Genomic DNA, 20,397 nt, shown 5'->3' on the forward strand with positions numbered 1-20,397 from the left:
GAGGCCACGCGTGGGTCTGGGTCAAGGGTGTGTGGAAAGTACTTGTTCTACTCGCCCAACTTCTATAAATTCAAAATTATATCAAAATAAAAAAGCTTCCAAAAGGAATTCCAGACGGTCCCAAGCCTGCTTCTGGGATGTCTTTGACAGAGGACCCCTTGACCTTGGGGACCCTGCGGGGGACGCCACCTGCAGCAGCTCAGGCCCCACCTTCCGGCAGGTTCCACCCCACCCTGGTGACCCCGGGCACGGAGAGTGTGGCTGCTTTGATGCAAGATTCCGACACAAACTCACCAGCACCTGGTGAACACCCCGAGTAACAGGGAGACTCTGAGAAGCCTGGGGTGCAGGGGGTCAGGAAGGGTGAGCCTAGGGCCAGGCACCGGAAGAGAGCAGAGAAAACCTGGCCAGGCCTCAGCCCGAAAGAGAGGCTTGGGGGCCCCACACTCACGTTTTTCATTTTGAAAGACTCCTCCTCCAGCTTCTCCACTGCCAGGATGTTCTCAATGGGAATGCTGTAGAGAGGCTGGTCCCCTGCATCAGAGACGGGCTGTCGGCGGGTGCGGCCCCCACTGTCCCGGCTGAGGTCTGGGTGGGGCTGAGGGGTCTCTGCTGAGGGGTCTCTGCTGGGGGGTCTCTGCTGGGGGGGGGTCTCTGCTGGGGGGTCTCTGCTGGGGGGGTCTCTGCTGGGGGTCTCGGCTGGGGTGCCCTGGGCAGGAGGAGGTGCCCCATGTTCATCTCCTTGGGCGTGATGGCTGAATCACTGACAGGCTGCAGGTGCAGGGGCTGAGGAAGCCTGGGACCCACCCGGCCCTGCCACACACCCAGGCTGGGCCCAATCCTCGCATCCTCACAGCTGCCGTGGCCTCAGGCTCATGTTCCCGTCCTGGGACATGAACATGGGAGAAACTGCTCGATATTTCCTAATCTAGATCTGGGCCAGCAGATCTGACAGTGAGGGGCAGGAGGTGGTGGGAAGCCCCGTCTACCTCGGGGGAGCAGCACCCTGGCCATGACAAGGTGACCAGAGGAGGAAGGGACATGGACGGAAAAGCACCTTACTGAGGGGTCAGCACTGCGTTTACTGGTTCTCTGGGGAAGCAGATTTCCCTCACTTTCCAGCAGCAGGTCTGAAAGACCCTTCAGGGATCTTTGAAGGCGGAGCCGGAAGCAGAGGGCTCTGGGTCACCACAGCTCCAGGCTCTGCCCGCAGCACTGAATCCTTCCTCCCCTCAGCTCTCCCCCTGAAAAGCAGACTCAGTCCCAGGGCCCAGCACACTCCGGCACCAGCCAGGGAAAGCCGCCTTGCTCCTTCCTACCTTTGCTTTTGTGGTAGGTAAATTCATGGTTGGTCAAGCGAAACCATCTCTTCTTAAAATTCTTCATCCCAAAGCGCTTCCGTCCTTGTGCCCTCTTGATCATGAACCTGTGTGAAGAACACCCAGGGCCGGGGTCCGGGCCTCACCCGCCTCCCTGCACAGGTGCAAAACCACACCCCCCACTTTCTGCGTTCTGAGACCTGAGGCAGGCAGTGGATTTTCAACTTCTTATCATTTTACTCGGAGTGATGAGATTAAAATTGGAAGGCGATGCCTCTCCTTTGAACAGTTGCGCTGACTGCTCTGAGTCACTAGTTGGTGATGGCACCAGGTTTTAGATCTCCAACCCTCCCACCTCCCACACTGAACTTTCAACAGTGGTGCTGCCACCGGAAATGCCAACACGATGCTCCCACGGAGGACCTGCGGCCGCGGGCTCGGGGCGGGGCGGGCAGCGGACGCCCACAAAACTCACACCTGTGGTGTGCGGGAGTCACACCCTGGCGCCTCTGCCAGACCAAACCTGCCCCCCTCAGGGCCAGCCCTGCTGTGGTAGAAGGCGCCACTGGGCCACGTCCTCAGGAAATGTGGTGAGCAGGAGACAGGATGGCCACCGAGGATGCAAGGCCTCAGCGAGGAGGACCTCAAGCCTTGCCCTGGGCAGGGTCCTCGCACGCCCTCCTGGCAGCCCAGGGCCCTCCGAGGCTCGGCCTTCATTGCCGGGCAGGGGTCCCTGACCAGAACCGGTGGCCGAGCTGGCGGAGAAGAAAGTGGCCGGACAGAGTGACTGGAGGACAGAGGTGGAAGCTGAGGACGAGAAGCCAAGCTGGAGAGACAGAGTGGGGAGGTGGGCAGGGGAGACGCACCTCGACAAGCACACTCAGAAATCAGAACGAGGGGCTTTGAGCAACAACAAGGCCAGATGTGGCCAGAGAGCTGTGGATGCACACTGGAGGGTGCAGAAGCCGCTGGGGGCTGTTCAAGAGAGAAAAGGGCGGAGCCACTGGGAGCCGCTGGGACAGCGCAGTTCACAACCAGTGGATGCAGAACGCCGTTCATTCCAGGGATTAGCAGGCAGGAAGTCAGCCCGGGAGGCTGTTGAGGACCAGCAGGACCCAGTGGGACGTGCAGGGCGGGGCCCACACAGATGGGGGTTGGGGGGCTACTGGGAGCTCCACGAGCTGCCGACCTCCTTGAGGGCAACAGGGCGCCTCTGAGAAGACTCTGGACCATGAAGCAGTTAGATTTGAGTAGTAGTCTTGTTATAAATGTTTTTGGCTTTAGGATTTTTTTAAGAACCCCAACTTTCTGAGGGCCTTCAGTGGATGAGGCTGCATGTGAATTTTACGTGCAGGTGTCCAGGCCGAGGCAGCGCTGAGTGGAGAGAAGCCAGTGGCTCCTCACTGCACAGCTCTGGTCTGGGCACCTGGCTCCCCAGGAGTCGGTTTTCTAACCGGGACCATCGCGCATGTGGGACGGGGAGGCGGGAGCCACGGCTGAGCCGGAAGCCTCAGGCTGAAAGCAGCTCGGCCCCGCGCAGCCACAGCCAACTCAACTCAGCAAACACACACTGCGCTGCAGAGGCCCGTCCCCGGTCCTGTGTCCCAGTGGGTGAGGACACACCAGCCCCGAGAGACGGCAGAGGCCTGGGAGCATCTCAGCACAGAGTGAGCCCTCAGGAAACACGGCCATCACCACCCCTACACATGGACGAACATGGCAAGACACACTTGGCACCAAGGGCTGAGACGGCAGAACCGAGGCCCCAGGACGGCCCACGCTTGCACAACCGAGGGTGGCCTTGGGTTTGGGGATGTGACAGAGCTGAGGTGCCGCAGGAGAGGCTGATCCAGGGGCTGGAAAGTCGAGGGCCTGATAGACCAAACCTTGGTGTGAGTTGCAGGTGGTGCAGCTGCTGGAAGGAGCTGGTGGAGCCTCAGCTGCATCCAGGGCACCTGGGAGGCACCTGTCCTTGAACCTCCGGCTGGTGGCACCTGGGAGTCGCCTGTCTTTGAACCTGTATCTACAGCAGCTTCTCGGCGTCAGGCACACAAGCCCTGAGTGATCCTGTGTTGCTTTAGGGATTACAGGATGAATATTTGTTGCTTTAAAAGTTGTGAATTTATGAAATGTAGAAAGTAAAAAGTTTCCTCTTCAAAGTTTCCCTTCTTGTTAAAGAATAAATCATAAGTGTTAGAAATAATAGTTTCTGTTAAAGACTAACTTCCTTCAAGCCTCCTTGCTTTGTGCTAATAACTCTTTGTTAAGCTCTATCCTGTGTAGCTGTTGGACGTGCCCACAGGCTCGTAAGACATTCTGTGTCCTTGTACCTTAACCAAGGTATTCGTGTTAGACGTACTCGTAGGCATGTCCCAGCTCACGGCCTATGCACCTTCTTTATTTAAACATATTATTATTTTTCTACCTATTTTAAAAAGTTTTAAATTATTAGCCAATCAGGTTTTAATCTAGATTGTGAGGTCTGGCTCCAGCCAATGGGGACAGGACACAGCAATAGGAACCTCATGTGTAAGGAATAAATATTCTAGCGTCTCTTTATTCTGTGTGTACCCTCGCCATTATTCCTTCTGCGAGGGACACCCTTTCTGCAGAAAGTAAAAATTGCCTCGCTAAAAGAACTTTTTGTCTAAATGCTAATTTTTCCTTATGGCACCAAAGAACAAACATTTTGCATTTCTAACATGAAATGTGTGTATTGCAAATATTATTCGTTAATATATGATTAAGTTAAATGAAGGTGATTTTAAGAAAAATAGCAACGTAAGTAATGCCACTGGGGTATGGTCCACCAGTGACCCAGAGATGGTCCAGGTTTGAGCAGATAGCTCTAAGAGTATCCACAAAAATAGACAAATGGGACTTAATTAAACTAAACAGCTTCTGCACAGCAAAATAAATAACCAACAGAGCAAACAGATGACCTGCAGAATGGGAGGATATTTGCAAACTACGGATCCAACAGGGCACTAATAGCCACAATTTAGAAGGAACTCAAACAGCTTAACAAAAAAATAAAAATATAAAAAAAAAACATTTAAAAGTGGCCAAACGACAGGGGAATAGACATTTTTCAGAAGAAGACAAATGGCCAACAAGCATACGATATAAAGCCCAGCGTGGCTCATCACCCAAGGATTGAGAACCAGAGCCGCCTGTGACCCCAGCTCACGCCAGGCAGAACACAGCCACCTGTGACCCCAGCTCACGCCAGGCAGAACGGAGCCGCCTGCGACCCCAGCTCACGCCAGGCAGAACAGCGCCGCCTGCGACCCCAGCTCACGCCAGGCAGAACAGAGCTGCCTGCGGCCCCAGCTCACAGCAGGCAGAGCCACCTGACCCCAGCTCACGCCAGGCAGAACGGAGCCGCCTGCGACCCCAGCTCACGCCAGGCAGAACAGCGCCGCCTGTGACCCCAGCTCATGCCAGGCAGAACAGAACCGCCTGTGACCCCAGCTCATGCCAGACAGAATGGAGCCGCCTGACCCCAGCTCACGCCGGGCAGAATGGCTGTGATCAAATAAAACACGGAAGAATGACAGACGCTGTCAGAGCTGTGGAGGACGCGAGCGCTTGCACGCTGTGGGGAATGGAAATTAGCGCTTAAGGAAACCCACGGAGATTTCTCAAGGAGCTAAAGGCAGAGCCGCCATTCAATCCAGCAATCCCACACCGGGCCCCATCCAAAGGAAGAGCAATTACCAAAAAGACACCTGCACACGAACGTTTACCACTGAACCACTCACAACAGCAAAGACACGGAATCCATGTGTCCACCAGCGGACGACCGGATAAAGCAAATGTGGCATAAATACACCACGACGTGCTACTCCACCGCCAAGAAGGAAATCTTATGTTTTCCAGCAACGTGAACAGAGCTAGAGGTTGTTATCTTAAGGGAGATGCTCAGAGGCAAAAAGCCAAACGCCCCATGTTCTCACTGGGCCGTAGGAGCTAAACACGGCAGGGCGGGGCGGGGCGCTCTGGGACATGTATTTGGAATCACAGACTGAGGCCTCGGAGGGGTGGAGGCGGGAGCGGGAGAGGAATGAGAAATTACCCAGTGGGTACAAAGTGCCTGTTCAGGTGACGGTTTCACGAGAAGCCCCATCCAATACAACTGCACTTGTGCCCGACATGTTGGCAAACACATAAAAAATACAGGAACATGGGCCACGCCAGGCAGAGCAAAGCCCCGAGCGGGAGTGGGAGCCGGGCCACAGGATGGGGTTGGTGGAAACGGGCAGACGTGTCGGTTTTGTAAGGAAGGGTGATGGGCTCTGACGCGCCAGGGGCCTCTGCGTGGAGGTCGAGGAAGGATGGGCCTGTGTCAGAAACACGGGGTGGCCGTGGAACACAGACGTCTCCTTCCAAGGTCACCGAGAAGGCAGTGGAGGGGTCCCAGGCCGAAGGCGCAGGGGCCAGGCTCCCAGGGCCGTCCCCTCTGACCCTGGTTCCCTGACCAAAGAGCCCTTGGGAGCCTGGAGGGAAGGCGGGCCCCAACTGCGGTGTGGACAAGGCGGCCAGTGGTACAGAAATCATAGGGCTGCTGGCCAGCAAGGGAGGAGGCTGCCCCCGACTAGGGAACCTTCTGGAATGTGCTGGGTGCTCCGGGGACTGGGGACCCCCAATCCCTTTCTCCCCTCCTGCTCTGTCAGACGCCCCCTTACCCTTCTCCCCTCCTGCCCTGCCGGACGCCCCCTTACCCTCCTCCCTCCTGCCCTGCCGGACGCCCCCTTACCCTCCTCCCCTCCTGCCCTGCCGGACGCCCCCTTACCCTCCTCCCTCCTGCCCTGCCAGACGCCCCCTTACCCTTCTCCCCTCCTGCCCTGCTGGACGCCCCCTTACCCTCCTTACCCTTCTTTAAGCAGGATGGGCTGCTCGACACTCTTGGGATCTCTTCTCCCCGAGGACGAAATCAGATCCAAGAACTAAAGCGGGAAGAAATCAGGTCACCGGGAGGAAACCACACATCCGATGTGCACGGCTCTCCGTATAACAGTGTCGGCGGCTACTGCCTCCTTTCTAATACCAGCGGAGACAGAATTTGGGGAAGTGAGTCCTTCCCTGAGGGCCGTGGGGCCTCTGCTCCCCACTGTGCCACCCCAGCCCTGGCTCTGCCACGGAGATCTCAGGTGAGAGGCCGGGCTCAGGCAACACCTGGGGATCAACCTGCATCTCCAGAGGCCGCCCAGGGGTGACTCTAAGCGGGGAATCTGGGTCCCGGCAGTGAGGAGGCTCAGGCGTCCCTGACTGTAGGGAAGAGCAGAGCCCTGGGGCCTGGACACTCCTCCCCGTGCACCACGTCCCTGACTGTGGGGAGGAGCAGAGCCCTGGGGCCTGGACACTCCTCCCCATGCACCGCGTTCCTGACTGTGGGGAGGAGCAGAGCCTGACTATGGGGAAGAGCAGAGCCCTGCAGTCTGGACGTCCCCCACGCGTGGCGATCCTGACACTGAGTCTGCGGCCCCAGGGCTCCACGACTGCAGCCTGGAGTGAGTCCGGCCACCACACACACTGAGGTGGGACGCACCCTCATCTGGGGGGCTCAGACACAGAACGAGATGGGTGAGGGCCCCTTTTTGGCCCCAAAGGCAGTCACGCCAAAGAGTTTACCAACTGCAGGAGAAGGAAGTGTCCCAGGACTCGGGGACAGGGCCGTCTGGGCAGTGCTGTGAATGCACCGAATGTCCTTATTGTTTAAAATCGCTAACGGCCAAGTCTGTGTCATGTGGGTTCTGTCTCAATTTTAAAAGAGCAACTCTGTCTCCTGGGCACAGCACGGGCTGTCGGATGGTGAGTCGATACTTACGTTCTTCACCGCATCAGCGTATTTCTGCTCATTGAAGAATTCATAAAATGTAGCCATGTAGGACTCCTTAAAACTCGCCTAAAATGAAACGGAGGTCACTTGAGGACAGCCCGAAGTACCTCGGCTCATGGCCCAAATCTGAAAAAGCTAGAGGCAGGAACTGTTCAAGCTTAAATGACGATAAACAGGTGAAGAACCCGGTGTTACCGGGGAAGTGAGAGCCCGCAGGGCTGCCCGGAGGACGAATCGCATAAATCGCTCAGGCGCCAAAGAAGACCATCAGACCCACCAGTGCCCGTGAGGTCTCCAAGCACCCTTTGGCATCAGTGACTCTGTCCCAGCCCCAGGCCGTCCCTCACACCTTCGTCCCGGGCTCACGAAGAGGTATGCTGGGGCCCAGATGTGGCTGCCTGGGAACCTGCAGTTATGGGCCAGAGTCCCAGAGCCCCCACGCTCATCTCTCGTCCATGGGGCATAAGGGCCGCTCTGAGGGGGAAGAGGGGGCAGGGGCCTCCATCACGTCGGGAAGTGGAGGGACCCAGGGATTCGGGGGGCCTTTGCAGCCACCATTCCTGAGGCTCGACCCCAAGTTCCTGTTATTTCCACACTGAGGTCACTGCACAGTTCCCTGGCTGTGAAATGAGGTGGGTTTGGTGCAGACCTCGGAGGAGGCACAGGTGCCTGTTATGGAGTTTCCAGCCCACAGCGCAGGGCCTGGCTGGTGGGGAAGAGCGGTCGGCGCACCTCGGCCTGCCTGGGGGTGAGGCACATCTTTTACTCACTCGGACTCAGAGAAACCCAACGCTTGCCCCAAGCGGGCTGCTCCTCCAGTGGGGGCCTCTGCTCCCCAAAGTCCTCATTTCTACCTGGGCCCCACCAAGAACAGGGAACCAGGAGGCCGCGGCATCTGTGCACCACGGCCCAGCCCTCTCCAGACAGAGCCCCGAGGGGGCCCAAAGGCATTGACCTGCCCTGGCCCGGCCCCTGCAGAGACAGCCTTGGGCCTCACCATGAGCACTGCCCCCGGGACCCCTCAAACGCAGCTCTGACCCCTCAAACACACAGGATGCTCTTAGGGGGAAACGGGGCAGACACCTGAGGGACTCCCGACCCGGCGGCACCACATCCAGTCTGAAAGGACGAGGATGGAGGACGGAGGTTCATATCCACAGGGAGAGAGGGGCCCTGGGAGGAGGGTGCCGCGTGGGGAGGAGGCGCCGCGTGGGGAGGGAAGTGGGGAGGAGGTGGCTGCATGGGGAGGAGGGGGCCACATAGGGAGGAGGGGAAGGCATGGGGAGGAGGGAGCCGCGTGGGGAGGATGCGCCACGTGGGGAGGGAAGTGGGGAGGAGGCGGCTGCATGGGGAGGAGGGGGCCGCGTGGGGAAGAGGGGAAGGCGTGGGGAGGAGGGGGCCGTGTGGGGAAGAGGGGAAGGCGTGGGGAGGAGGGAGCCGCGTGGGGAGGAGCCTCCAGCACCGCGACGCCCAGGAGGCCCCAGGTCAGGCCACCTGCCCGGCCCGTTCGGCTGCTTCCCACACCTGACAGGTCAGATGCTGCTCCTGCCATGGGGCCAGCTACGAGCCACAGGCTCCCGAAAAAGGCAAGGGGTTCACTTCAGGAGGGGAGAGGTGGGCGGGACGCGGACGCTCAGGTCCTGGGCTTCAGGAGGGGATGTGGTGCCAGCTTTGATTCTTGATCTTTATCTTACAACTCTCTCAAATGTGGGAGGTTTTTCACGTGTATTTTCTGAAGAGAGAAAAGAATCAGTTGTCCCTAAAAAGAGAAAATGAAGAGGGACTCACAGATTTGGACTTGGACAGGCTGCCGAGGGTCTGAACGGTCTTGGAGATCAACGTCAGCGTCCTGGACGTCTGGGGGTCCTGGGGAGGTGGGAGCGAGAAAGGTCTGTGTGAGCTTCACAGAAATGCTGCGACTGTCCCAGATCGAGGGGACGAAATGCAGGAGTCACCTCAGAGCTGCTGTGGCTTGTGCATGAGCTATGGAGAAACGGGGTTAGCGACGCAGATGGGACTGGAGGGGGTGGGCGTCCCACAGTCTCAGGAGCTGCTGAGACGGTCCCGCAGGCAACATCCGACGGCACCGCGGGGACCCACCCTCTCGGCCCAGCGTGCAGGGCGCGTCTCAAAGTCGAAAGCGTCAGGTGGGGTCATGGCTCTGGGGCGCTGAGTCTCGGGGTGCTGAGTCTCCTGGCCCTGCCTGGGGCTCGTTTCAGCCTTCACAGGGTTTGAAGGTTCAACTCAGAAGTGCTGGGGGCCGGGCTTGGTGGCTCACACCTGTAATCCCAGCACTTCGGGAGGCTGAGGCAGGTAGATCACTTGAGGTCAGGAGTTCGAGACCAGCCTGGCCGACATGGTAAAACCCCATCTCTAATAAAAATACAAAATTAGCTGGGTGTGGTGGCACACGTCTGTAATCCAAGCTACTAGGGAGGCTGAGGCACGAGAATTGCTTGAACCCAGGAGGCAGAGGTTGCAGTGAGCCCAGATGGTACCACTGCACTCCAGCCTGGTGACAGAGCAAGACTCCATCTCAAAAAAAAAAAGAAGTGCTGGGGAATGGGCCATCCCTCACGTCCCCTCGCCCCGGCCATGTCCTTCCAGCTCTGCCACCCGCACATGCAACACAGTCACCCCAGATCCCTGCACCCTGAGAGCTGCGGCCCCAGCAACCACATTGGGGCCTGGAGAAAATCACTGCTGAATGGGGATCTGTTGACTCAATACACGGATGATACGCCGATCATCGATACTCCATATGTGATGGGCAGAGGGGAGAGCAGGGCGGTGACCAGCAGCTAAAACCCTGGCCAAACCGTCTACTGCTTTTGTGACGTTGTCTCGACTCCCCCAGAACGTACACAACTTAAATAGGTCGGTGAACCACCTGCAACGAGGACCACTCCCCACGCACCATCCACACACTCCACACTCCCCACGCACCATCCACACACTCCACACTCCCCACGCACCATCCACACACTCCACACACACTCCACACACACTCCACACTCCCCATGCACTGTCCACACACTCCATACACACCCCCATTCCACACGCACTCCCCACTCACTCCTCATTCCTCACACACTCCCCATGCATTCCACACTCCGCACGGTCGGCCCCCTACAGCCACACAGATGCCCCGAACAAGGCCGGCATCCCAGGACAGCTCAGAAAGCCTCGGTCCCTCAGCCGGTCACTCACCGTGTGGTGCGGTGTGAGCTGGAAGAGGTTGGGGGAGAGAATGGCGGGCGCAAAGAACCTCAGGAAGATGAAGCTGCTCACTGCAGTGTACCTGACGTCCGGGTCATCTGCGGGAGACAGAGGTGGGGTGACCGTTTCCCTCGGGCACAGTGGCCGTGTGGGGACACCATGCCCCGGCCCCGAGGGTCCACAGGGAAGTCCAGCCTCAGTCCTGGATCTATCTCCACCTGTGTCTGTCTCTCTCCCTCTCTCTCTCCATCTCTGTCTCTCTCTCTCCAACTGTCTCTCTCTCCGTCTCTTTCCCTATCTCTGTCTCTCTCTCTCTGTCTCTGGCTGTCTCTCTCCATCTGTCTCTGGCTCGCTCTCTCCCTCTCTCTCTCCATCTCTCTCTCTCTCTCCCTGTCTCTACCCCATCTCTGTCTCTCTCTCCATCTGTCTCTGTCTCTCTCCGTCTCTATCTCTCTCTCCATCTGTCTCTCTGTCTCCATCTCTGTCTCTGTCCATGTCTCTGCCTCTCTCTCCGTCTGTCTCTGCCTCTCTCTCCGTCTCTATCTCTCTCCCCGTCTCTCTCTGTCTCTCTCCGTCTGTCTCTGCCTCTCTCTCCATCTCTGTCTCTCTCCATCTCTCATCACCACCACACAGCACAGCCACAGACTCATTCCACAGCGGTCTGTGCTCATCTGGGTGAGAGGATGTGTTTTATCTCTTCACTTCCACCTTGTTCAAAGTGGGTCTGGGGCTGGGACGTGCTTGGGAACTGCCACCCCCAGAACCCTGGGCCCCTCGGCCAGCGCTGTCTGACTGTCTGATGTCCTCAGAAACAGGGGTGGGGACAGCGTTTGTCTCCTGGGGACGCAGAAGCGCGGATGGCTCTGCAGGGCCGTGGCCACCCTGGGGTGTCTGCAGCTGTCCCGAGGCCGCAGGACACGCAAGGAAGAGAGGAGCTGGCGGCAAGGCCCTCGCTGAGCCTCTCAGCGCCCCAGAGCCTGAGTCCCGGTGGGGTCTTGAGCATCGCAGGAGACGGGCGGGTGCAGGCACCCAGCTCCTCCCTGAGGGTCGGCAAGGTTGAGAAGTGGGGTTTGGGTGCCGGATGCCCAGGTCCCTGGGGGATCTCCAGCCTGGGGGTTTGAAGAAAGGGCAGCTCCCCCAGGGGTCCTGTCTCCTCGAAGACACGGGCAGGCAGAGCCCCCAACACCACTCTGGGCCCTGCCAGGGTCGGCCACAAAAAGAAACCACTGGGAAAACCCGGGGGGCCACATCAGGAAAATTCACATCCCACCCCAACAAAGCCCGGCCACCCTTTCCGGCCCCCCAGAGACCACTGCGGTCATGAACTCCAGGGCTGGGGTCCCCCGGAGACCACTGTGGTGAACTCCAGGGCTGGGGTCCCCCGGAGACCACTGTGGTGGTGAACTCCAGGGCTGGGGTCCCCCAGAGACCACTGTGGTGGTGAACTCCAGGGCTGGGGTCCCCCAGAGACCACTGTGGTGGTGAACTGGGGAACACCAGCCTGGGCACAAACCCCGGAAAAACCCAGCATCAGAACTGGGGTTCACGACCCCGCAGTTCTAGTCCAGCGAGGGCTGCAGGGGATTCTGCCTGGGTGGGAGTCACCCTGCACAGGGCTATGGCCGTTTCTCAGCAACACGAGGGTGTCCGGGGCACTCACCCTGGAAGCGCTTGGCCGCCGCCTCCCGAAGCGAGAAGAAGATGTCACACATGACGGTTGGGCAGCTCACCCCAGACTCGGTGATGGCGTGGAAGACGCGGTCCACGTACTGCCGTAGGTTCTCCTGCAACGGGACACGGCACTGGGACCCACTCCCGAGGCTGCCCGCAGGTGCGTGTAGCACCAGGGCACGCCCAGGGAGGGGCGCGTGGGGAGGGTCTGAGGGCAGGTGTAGGGCAGCTGCGGCAGCGAGATACATGTGAGCAGCCACCCCCTGGAAATCCGTGCTGGAAACTGTGTCGATTCACGCGTGAAAATCACTACACGGGCACCACGTCGGCTCCCCGGCTCGGCCCTGACCTCGTTTACTGAGTGGGGAATGGACGTTCACTGGAATGTGCCTGTCCAAGGCAAGAGCTTTGTCCTGTCATTTACCTACAGAGACGACCAAACAGCACACTCTGCAACAAGTATCATGTGAAGTGACTAAACCATTGGAGCAAGTTCAACATCAGGGAGTTTTGCTGTTTTAAAACGCAGGACACAGCTCTGGGGACAGCCTGGGGAGGCGGGGAGGCCATCCTGTCCCAGGAAAAGGGAGGGGCGGGAGCCATCACCCAAGGGAAGGCAGAGCCGGGGCGGAGGCAGAGCTGGTCAGGATCCTCCAGGGGAGGCAGAGCCGGGTGTGGGGGGCAGACCCTCCAGGGGAGGCAGAGCTGGCTGGGACCCCCCAGGGGAGGCAGAGCTGGGGCGTGCAGACCGGATCACTCCAGGGGAGGCAGAGCTGGGGCGTGCAGACCGGATCACTCCAGGGGAGGCAGAGCTGGCTGGGACCCCCCAGGGGAGGCAGAGCTGGGTGTGCAGGCCGGACCCCACAGAGGGGGCAGAACCGGGCACACAGGCCAGGCCAAAGGTGGTGGCTGAGGCCTCCCAGCAGTGCAGCCAGCGTACTGTAGCCGGGCGAGGCAGGTATCCCCATGCCCGGTCCTGCTCCCACCCCGACTGGGGTCACAGGGTGAGTCAGAGCTTCCAGGCAGCCACTGGCTGAAAAACCCCGAGCAGGTGACTGGCTTCGGTTGGTTCATGAACAAAACCTACCATGTTGTTTTCAAGGTTTTCTCCGTCTTTCAACTTCACAGGGTCGATTTCACAGGGTTTGTGGCTCTGGCATATCTGGGGAGAGGTTTAAGACAGGGCTCTGTGAGTGGGTTCCGGGGGCACAGGCAGGGAGGGCGGAGGGCGTCTCAGGCCTGGCTGAGATGAAGACCTTGAGCCTCATCCAGAAAATGCCGCCACAGCTCCCTGAACCTGGCCGCTGGCACGGAGGGGCACGGTGTGGCTGGACTGCAGGGCCACTGCGGGGTGGTGTCGCCCCGAGCCTCAGCTGCAAGGGGGCAACCCTGGGCCTGTGTCACCGGCTGCCGAGGGACAAGTGAGAGGTCAGGCGCAAACACCAGGCACGGGGCCCAGTCCATGGCCGCGATCAGATGAGCCGGGCTCTCTCATGCAGCGATGCGCGCCCGCGATCAGACGTGCTGGGCTCTCTCAGGGAGTGGTGTGCACCAGCCCACACGGACTAGGCCTCACAGGGCTTTAATAATATTTTTACTTCAAAATGCTGCCATGATTTTGCCCACAGAGCTTTGTTAAATTTTCTCACATTTGCAAAGAACCTGTTTACAAAGCCGCTCATAAACAGGGGGCACAGCCTGGCGGGCATCAGAGGGTCCGGTGAGGAGTGGGTGTGCAGCTCAAACGTGCCACGCAGCCAGGGCCCAGACACGGGACTGTAGGACGTGTGGAGAGAGAAGGTCTCCCTGGGAAGAGCCAGGTTTTTCTTGCGTGCTCTCCCTAGTGGAGTGGTGGATTTTCTTATGTATAGTTTTAATTTGGGAGAATTCGGAAGGTTCTGGAGTACACAGGGAACAACCTCTTGATAAAAGTGAATGAATCAGCATCCCTGCCGCGAGGCCGGAGGGGCCGACATTCAAGCCCAGCTCGTGGTCTGGCTGGATCCCCGTGCAGTGCCCTCTGTGGGGGGAAGTCCTCCCCACGCCCCGTGATGCTGAGGACTCTGGGCCCCGTGCTCACCTCCTCGATGGCAGGCTTCAGGGTGACGTGCAGGTAATGCATCCCCGCCAGCTTCATGGTCTCGTCGATGCACTTGGACGCCAGCGAGTTTCCTCGGAAGATGGTGTTGGGGTCCCTGGGAAATGGCGATGGGGACAGCGTTTGTCTCCTGGGGACGCAGAAGTGCAGACGGAGCAGAGCCTGGCCCCGAGCACCTGCCTGTGGGCTGTGAGGTCAGCGCACGCCCATCAGTTGGCTTCCTGACGTTTTACAAGAAGCACAACCAGGCCAGGTGCTCGAGGCCCTGGCCATGGAACCGTCCTGTGTCAACACTGCCAGAGGGAACCATTCAGCTGCCTGCGTGGCCACCAGCTCAGGAGGAGCCTGGCTGGCCTTTGCCCTCCCGTCCTCTCGCCCTCTGCAGCCTGTGCCTGTGCAGAGAATTGAGCACCAGACCCTGGCAGCATCTGAGGGCCAACAGAGAAGCAAACCCCTCCTGCCAGCTACAGTGGCCACAGGTGCAGCCGGATGTTTCTGGAACAGGGCGTCCGGAAACAGCGCTAGGCAGGTCCTGAGGGAAGCGGTGCTCCATTTTCGTGGGCTCCCAAAGTGCCCCAGGGAGGGGACCTGAGCTGTCCTCGAGCCCCGGGAGCCGTTTCTCCTCCCCACTCACTCACTCTACCCGGGATTTCAAAGGCAAATGGGGCTTTCAAAAAAAAAAAAAAGAATCATTAACTGGGTCTGTGAAACCAAGCCTGAATCAACACGGTTTCTGGGGACCCTTGAATTCCCTCGAGCCCTGCGCCAGGACGTGATTCTTGGTGACGACCTTGCCATCCCTGTAGCGGGTCCAGGCCGCTCTCCCCCGGGGCGGGGCGGGCACTCACTGGGTCCGCTTCACCTCCGCGCTGGCGATGGCACTGATGAAGGGCACCACCCTGCCATAGTGTAGGAAAAGTCGCACCAGCGGGACGGCCGCCTCCTGCTTCTCCCGGCAAATCTCGCCCAGGATGTGGGCCGCAGACGCTGACACGGGCTGTGGGGAGGGGTGAGGTCAGTGCCAGGGCCCGGGGTGCACGACCCCCAGAGGCCTGTCCCCACCCTGGCTGGGGTCTCACTTCCAGCTACCATAGATACGGCTCTTTGCTGAGACAGAAACACACACATTCACAAAAGCACCAAACTTCCCATTTGCTGCTGCGTGGCTGGACCCTTGGAGGGGCGTCTGCACCTCCTCCTAGCGACCCCCAAATGCAGCCAGCTCTAAGGCCCCTGAGCCAGCAGAGGGACTCTGATGATGGGGTCCCCTCAAACAACCCAGAAAGTCCTCAGCATCACCAGGCTCCCATGGCTCTGTCGACGGACCAGTGCCCCCAGCAAAGGGGTCCAGGCATCTGGGTGGGAAACAGGCCGGGCTGGGAGGCATGGGAAAGGCCCCCTCAGGGAGAAGGTGCCCTTTGGGGTGGGGCCGGGTGTGGGGTGGGGCCCCAGGCAGGTGGCACCTCCTGCCCACACCCACAGGCCACAGCGTAGACAAGCACCTCCACGTCCGCAGATTTCAACAGCAGGTCCCGCAGAGGGCTGTAATAGTCAGAAGAAAACACGTGGTCTTCCGTGTATACCACGTTCAGCCGCAGGGAGCCCAGGTCGTCTGGCTTTAGGCTCTTGCTACCATTGTCCCGGGGCTGGAGGAAGTACCTGGGTGGGAGGGACACATGGAGGGGAGGTGTGAGGCTGCACCTGCCAAGGAGCAGCTCTCAGGGAAGCCCACCTGCCTGCTTGAGGCCGACTGGTCAGGAGGGTGATCCTGCAGGACCCCTCAGAGTGCAGCCCCTGAGGATTCCCCACAGAAGACCCCCAGCAGGGCTGGTCACCGGGGGTCCCCAGGAGGCAAGTGTTGGAGCCAAAGGCGCAGGAGTCAAGCGGGGGAAACGCGGAGGGGGATGGGGGGGTGCAATGTAGAGGGAACGGGTTTCTGGGAACCGGTGCAGAAGTGGTCAGTGATTCGCCGTGAAGACCCACACCCGGCAGTGTCAGCAGCAGGTGGAAATGAAAATTATTTCAACCAAAGCGTTCCGTGGGTCCTGATGTCACGGGGTGGGGGCCTTGGGCTGGTGAGCCTGGCAGGGTCATTGTAGGAGACGTTTCCTGCCCGGCCACTCTTCCATCTTTGGTTCTACCCCATGCAGTCACCCAGGAGCCCTCTTCTGCTCTCATTTGTGGGCCAGGCAATCTAAGCTCTCAGGTGGGTGGAGCCTGTGTCCGAGGCCCCCCTCCCCCATCAGGTGGGTGGAGCCTGTCTGAGGCATTAGCAGCCCCGTCAGGTTGACGGAGCCTGTGTCTGACGCATTAGCCCCTGTCAGGTGGGTGGAGCCTGTGTCCGAGACATTAGCCCCCTGGGGCTCTCTGGGGTTATGTGGTGGCTGCCTTAGCTACCAGGGCCAGGGGTTCGCTCAGCATAGGAGGAAGCCTAACTCAGCTCAGGGGGCCTGTGCCCGTGCTGTCTTCACAGAATCAAAAGACACGCGTGTTTCACAGTTTCTGGGATGGAAACCTGCCCTCACACATGGCAGACGGACACATGGGGCGTGAGGCCCCGGCACACAGTCCACGCCTGGGAGTACACGCCTCCTGTGACTCCGGGCCCTCTCAGGAGCTGCCTGTCGCTAAGGGACACACATGAACTGGAGGTAAAATGAAACAATGGCCTGTTCCTTCCACCAAAACACCAAGCACCTGGAGACAACAGGAAGGAAAGGCAGGAGGCAGCAACACACAACATGTCCTGGGGTGGGTTCTGGGTCAGAGCCGACTCGTGAGGTCTAGACGTGCAGAGGGGAGTGGAGAACCCTGTAATACGCCCTCAACAGGAGGTGCTGCCGAGGGCTCAGAACAAGACCCTGAGCACAGCTGCGGGGCAGGGCCTGCTGTGTGCGCATTCTGGGCTCCTGCACCGGCCGCTGATGCCCTCCCCTCCCGGTGTCAGACCTCATGAGCTGCTCGCAGCTCAGGGTCCCACTTTCACCCAGGATCAGACCCACGAGCTGCTCGCGGCTTAGGGCCGCTTTCACCCAGGATCAGACCCACGAGCTGCTCGCGGCTTAGGGCCGCTTTCACCCGCGTTCCCTGTCTTGTTTTGAGATGCCAGCCATCGTGAGTCCCTGCTCAGTGTGATCCCTGCTGCCTCTCCTCACCTGCCGTTTCTCACCTGCTGTGGGGCAGAAACTCATCAAGCCAGAGCTCATCAGAGCTACATGCAAAGTAAGAGCAGGTGGGTGCTGGGCACAGCCGAGGACCAGCACACGTGGCCTCCGTGCCTTTCCACTCAGAGGCAGCACGTGTTTTTGTGGCTCTCAGAGATGCGGAAGTCTGCAGGTGCAACATCATCTTACCACGCCTCGTAGGAGCTGGACTGCCGCAGGACTTTCAACGGGATCCTTAGTTCTCCCAGGAATTCATCTCCAAACTTCAGGTTACTGGCATTCCAGAGGTCGACTCTGAAAAACAGCATCAGTACAGCTCTAGCTGATGGTGGGCGGCCCGGGTGGAGCAGAGATTACAGGCCACGCTTTGTTCCCCCAGGAGCAGAGTGGAGCCTGCAGCGAGCGCCTCCCAGAGTCTCCATCAAGGCTCAGCCCACGGGACATGTTTAAAATACGTCAGACCAGCCCGTGGCTTTGGAATAAAGATGAGTGTCTCCCAGTGGTAATGGGCAGGCAGAGGAAGGCGGAAGGCCATGGGCCCAGACTCAGACCCAGGCTCTTAGATAGGAGGGAGCCTGGGCATCGCTGCGTGCACCCAGGAGCTACATGACCCCAGGCTCTGTGCCAGGAGGGAGCCAGGCGTCGCTCTGTGCCAGGAGGGAGCCAGGAGTCGCTGTGTGCACCCAGGAGCTACGTGGCTGCTGCCACTCTCATCTCCAGCACCATCTATCCCCTTCGCCCACAACAGGCCCAGCACCAGCAGTCTGTGCATGGCGGGCAAGTGAGACTCTCCAGGCCCTGTGGCGTGTGCATCTCGCACCGCCCCAGCATGCGGCCCAGCAGCCTCCACCTGCAGGGCTCAGTGGAGGGGATGATGGAGAACTCAGGCCTGTAGAGGAGGGTGCCCATGGAGGACGGGCTGCCCGATTCAACATCCAGGGGCTCTCTGCTTTCGTCACATGAAAATGTGCCTCAAAACAAAACTGGGTTCTTGTGAATGCCCTGCCCGAATGTAGAACCCTGTCTCCATAGATTGCTCATGACCTGGGGCACAAAGTGGATTCAGGGGCCTCGCACACCACAGCAGGATGAGAACTGTGGCCACAAACCACAGCATGGTCCACGAATCTCCATGACTAGCCCAGGCACAGCATTGTGAAGCTTCTGCTAATGTCTAACATGGCAGCGGCTCCCACTAATGCTCTGTCCTAGTGTGGGATGGAACGTGTCCCCTCAGACCTGGGGCTGTGAAATTCTGACAGATACACACCATCCCTGGCTGCAACAAGTCTACAGGGCTGGTACCCCAGTCCCTCATGGCCAGGACCCACCCATAGGCCTGAAACACCTGAAGTCATGCGTAGCCAGCCCTACCCACGGGCCTGAAACCACACAGTTACACGTGGCTGGCCCTACCCAGGGGGCCGAAACTCGGCAGGCCTAACCACACTGTGGCCATCAGGGACACCCCCCTGGAGGGAGAAGATTCCAGAAGGCCGGTGATCCTGTTACCCTTGAGGATCCTGTTACCCTTGAGAATCCTGCAGGGCAGTGGCACCGCAGAGGCACTGGCGTCTGGGCCAGGGAGGGCGGACAGGCTGCACAGGAACCCACAGCGCGTTCCTTTCAGAAGGAACACGAGGGGACCGCTGATCTGCCCATGTACACTTTAAAAAAATGTGCCGAGTGGCCAGGCAGGCGCATTTGCCTTTAATAAGGGAAATATTTAAAACATGTTTTATGTGCTTTTAAAAAATTTAATAACTAGGACTTCACTCCTGAATTCAAAGCTTGGTGTAAAAAGAAACCAACGATGGCGCTTCCTTCTCTTGAAAAAGGGGCTGGTGTGAGTCCCTGGGGAGGCAGATCTGACCGACCACGTCAGGGACATTCCTACGGTTCAGGACCCTGACCCCTCAGGAGGTGGATCTGACCGACCACGTCAGGGACATTCTATGGTTCAGGATGGAGGCAACTATGGGAGGCGGATCTGACCGATAACATCAGGGACATTCCTACGGTTTTCACGCCTCCCAGCAGCCGTAGGGCCTGAGCCACGCACCGGTTCCATGTGTCCCATTGAGGGTCCCCCCGGGGCAGTGTCAGCCCCTGGGAGGGAGCGTGACCAGGGATTTGATGGCCAGCACATTCTCCAAAATGACCTAAAGAAAGCAGGTGCATCCCAGGCTCGGGGACATGCCAGGCTCGGGGGCATCCCAGGCTCGGGGTCTCAGGGCCAGCTGGGGAGGGTCGGGAGGGAGCCGTTTCCTTCCTTCTCTGTCCAGCATGGAAAGATTCGGGGGTTTCAGGGGAGGCTCATCTGCCTCTTCACAGGGGATGGGGGCATTCGTTCGTACAGAAGGAACAGAGGCTACGTTCAAAGAGAAACAGGAATCCAGCTTATTTTCACTGGGAGGAGGGAACCCGCCGGGGTTTGTGAAGGGCACATTCTGACGGCTGCCCTCCCCAGAAATCCTAGTCAGTGGGATCATGGGGCTCTCTAAATCCTGGGCCTGAGATCGCGCCCTGACCTGTGTGAACCCACATGCGATTTCCCTGTTTCCCGTGGGAGGCGTTGAGGAGCCTGGAAAGGGCGGTGGGGGCTCCACGGGCAAAGGCTGAAGATGCAGCTTCTGTGACCACACGCAGGAAACGTGAACCCAGGACACCAGGTGAGAGCGTTTCACTCGAGTCAAAGGGGACAGGGTCTCCACAGAGGCCACCCAGCTGAGAGTCTCAGCAGTGCCAGCGAGTCCTGCTCGGTCAGGGCCAGGCGCCGTGCTGACCCGCCAGGCCCTGCAACCTCTGAGTGAGGCCTGAACCCATGGGAGGCAGAGGGCTTAGAACAAGACCTTAAGAACGGCCGCAGCCGCCGTCACTCCAGGTGGATGCAGCCAAGAGGGATGCGGACCTCTGGCCTTCGCCTCTTCGCAGGTATTGCAAGGTGAGCCCTAACACCACCCACAGGCCGTCACTTCAACTACAACTTCTAACATCCTGTTGTGAAAATTACCAAGAAAATGGAAATTCATTTCTATGACCCTATATTTAGAAACAAAGAACAAAAGAGCTGAGCAGTTTGGG

At 59.1% G+C, this 20,397-nt stretch overlaps 1 protein-coding gene across 3 annotated transcripts in view; it reads right to left on the bottom strand.

The window, feature by feature from the left end:
* RASA3 (RAS p21 protein activator 3) overlaps window positions 1-20,397 on the bottom strand; it is a 133,748-nt gene that overhangs the window by 14,153 nt on the left and 99,198 nt on the right. For all 3 annotated transcript variants that reach the window (XM_032151428.2, XM_032151430.2, XM_032151429.2), the window contains 12 exons: window positions 17,503-17,607; window positions 15,652-15,808; window positions 14,998-15,146; window positions 14,132-14,246; window positions 13,139-13,213; window positions 12,041-12,164; window positions 10,372-10,478; window positions 8,950-9,027; window positions 7,150-7,227; window positions 6,195-6,268; window positions 1,320-1,426; window positions 452-534 (listed from right to left, as the gene is read on the bottom strand). In XM_032151428.2, the coding sequence (XP_032007319.1) occupies window positions 452-534; window positions 1,320-1,426; window positions 6,195-6,268; window positions 7,150-7,227; window positions 8,950-9,027; window positions 10,372-10,478; window positions 12,041-12,164; window positions 13,139-13,213; window positions 14,132-14,246; window positions 14,998-15,146; window positions 15,652-15,808; window positions 17,503-17,607 (1,252 nt within the window). The remainder of the gene's footprint in view (window positions 1-451; window positions 535-1,319; window positions 1,427-6,194; window positions 6,269-7,149; window positions 7,228-8,949; window positions 9,028-10,371; window positions 10,479-12,040; window positions 12,165-13,138; window positions 13,214-14,131; window positions 14,247-14,997; window positions 15,147-15,651; window positions 15,809-17,502; window positions 17,608-20,397) is intronic.

Source organism: Hylobates moloch, unplaced genomic scaffold, assembly GCF_009828535.3.
Source record: "Hylobates moloch isolate HMO894 unplaced genomic scaffold, HMol_V3 SCAFFOLD_4, whole genome shotgun sequence".
In the NCBI taxonomy this organism is placed as follows: domain Eukaryota; kingdom Metazoa; phylum Chordata; class Mammalia; order Primates; family Hylobatidae; genus Hylobates; species Hylobates moloch.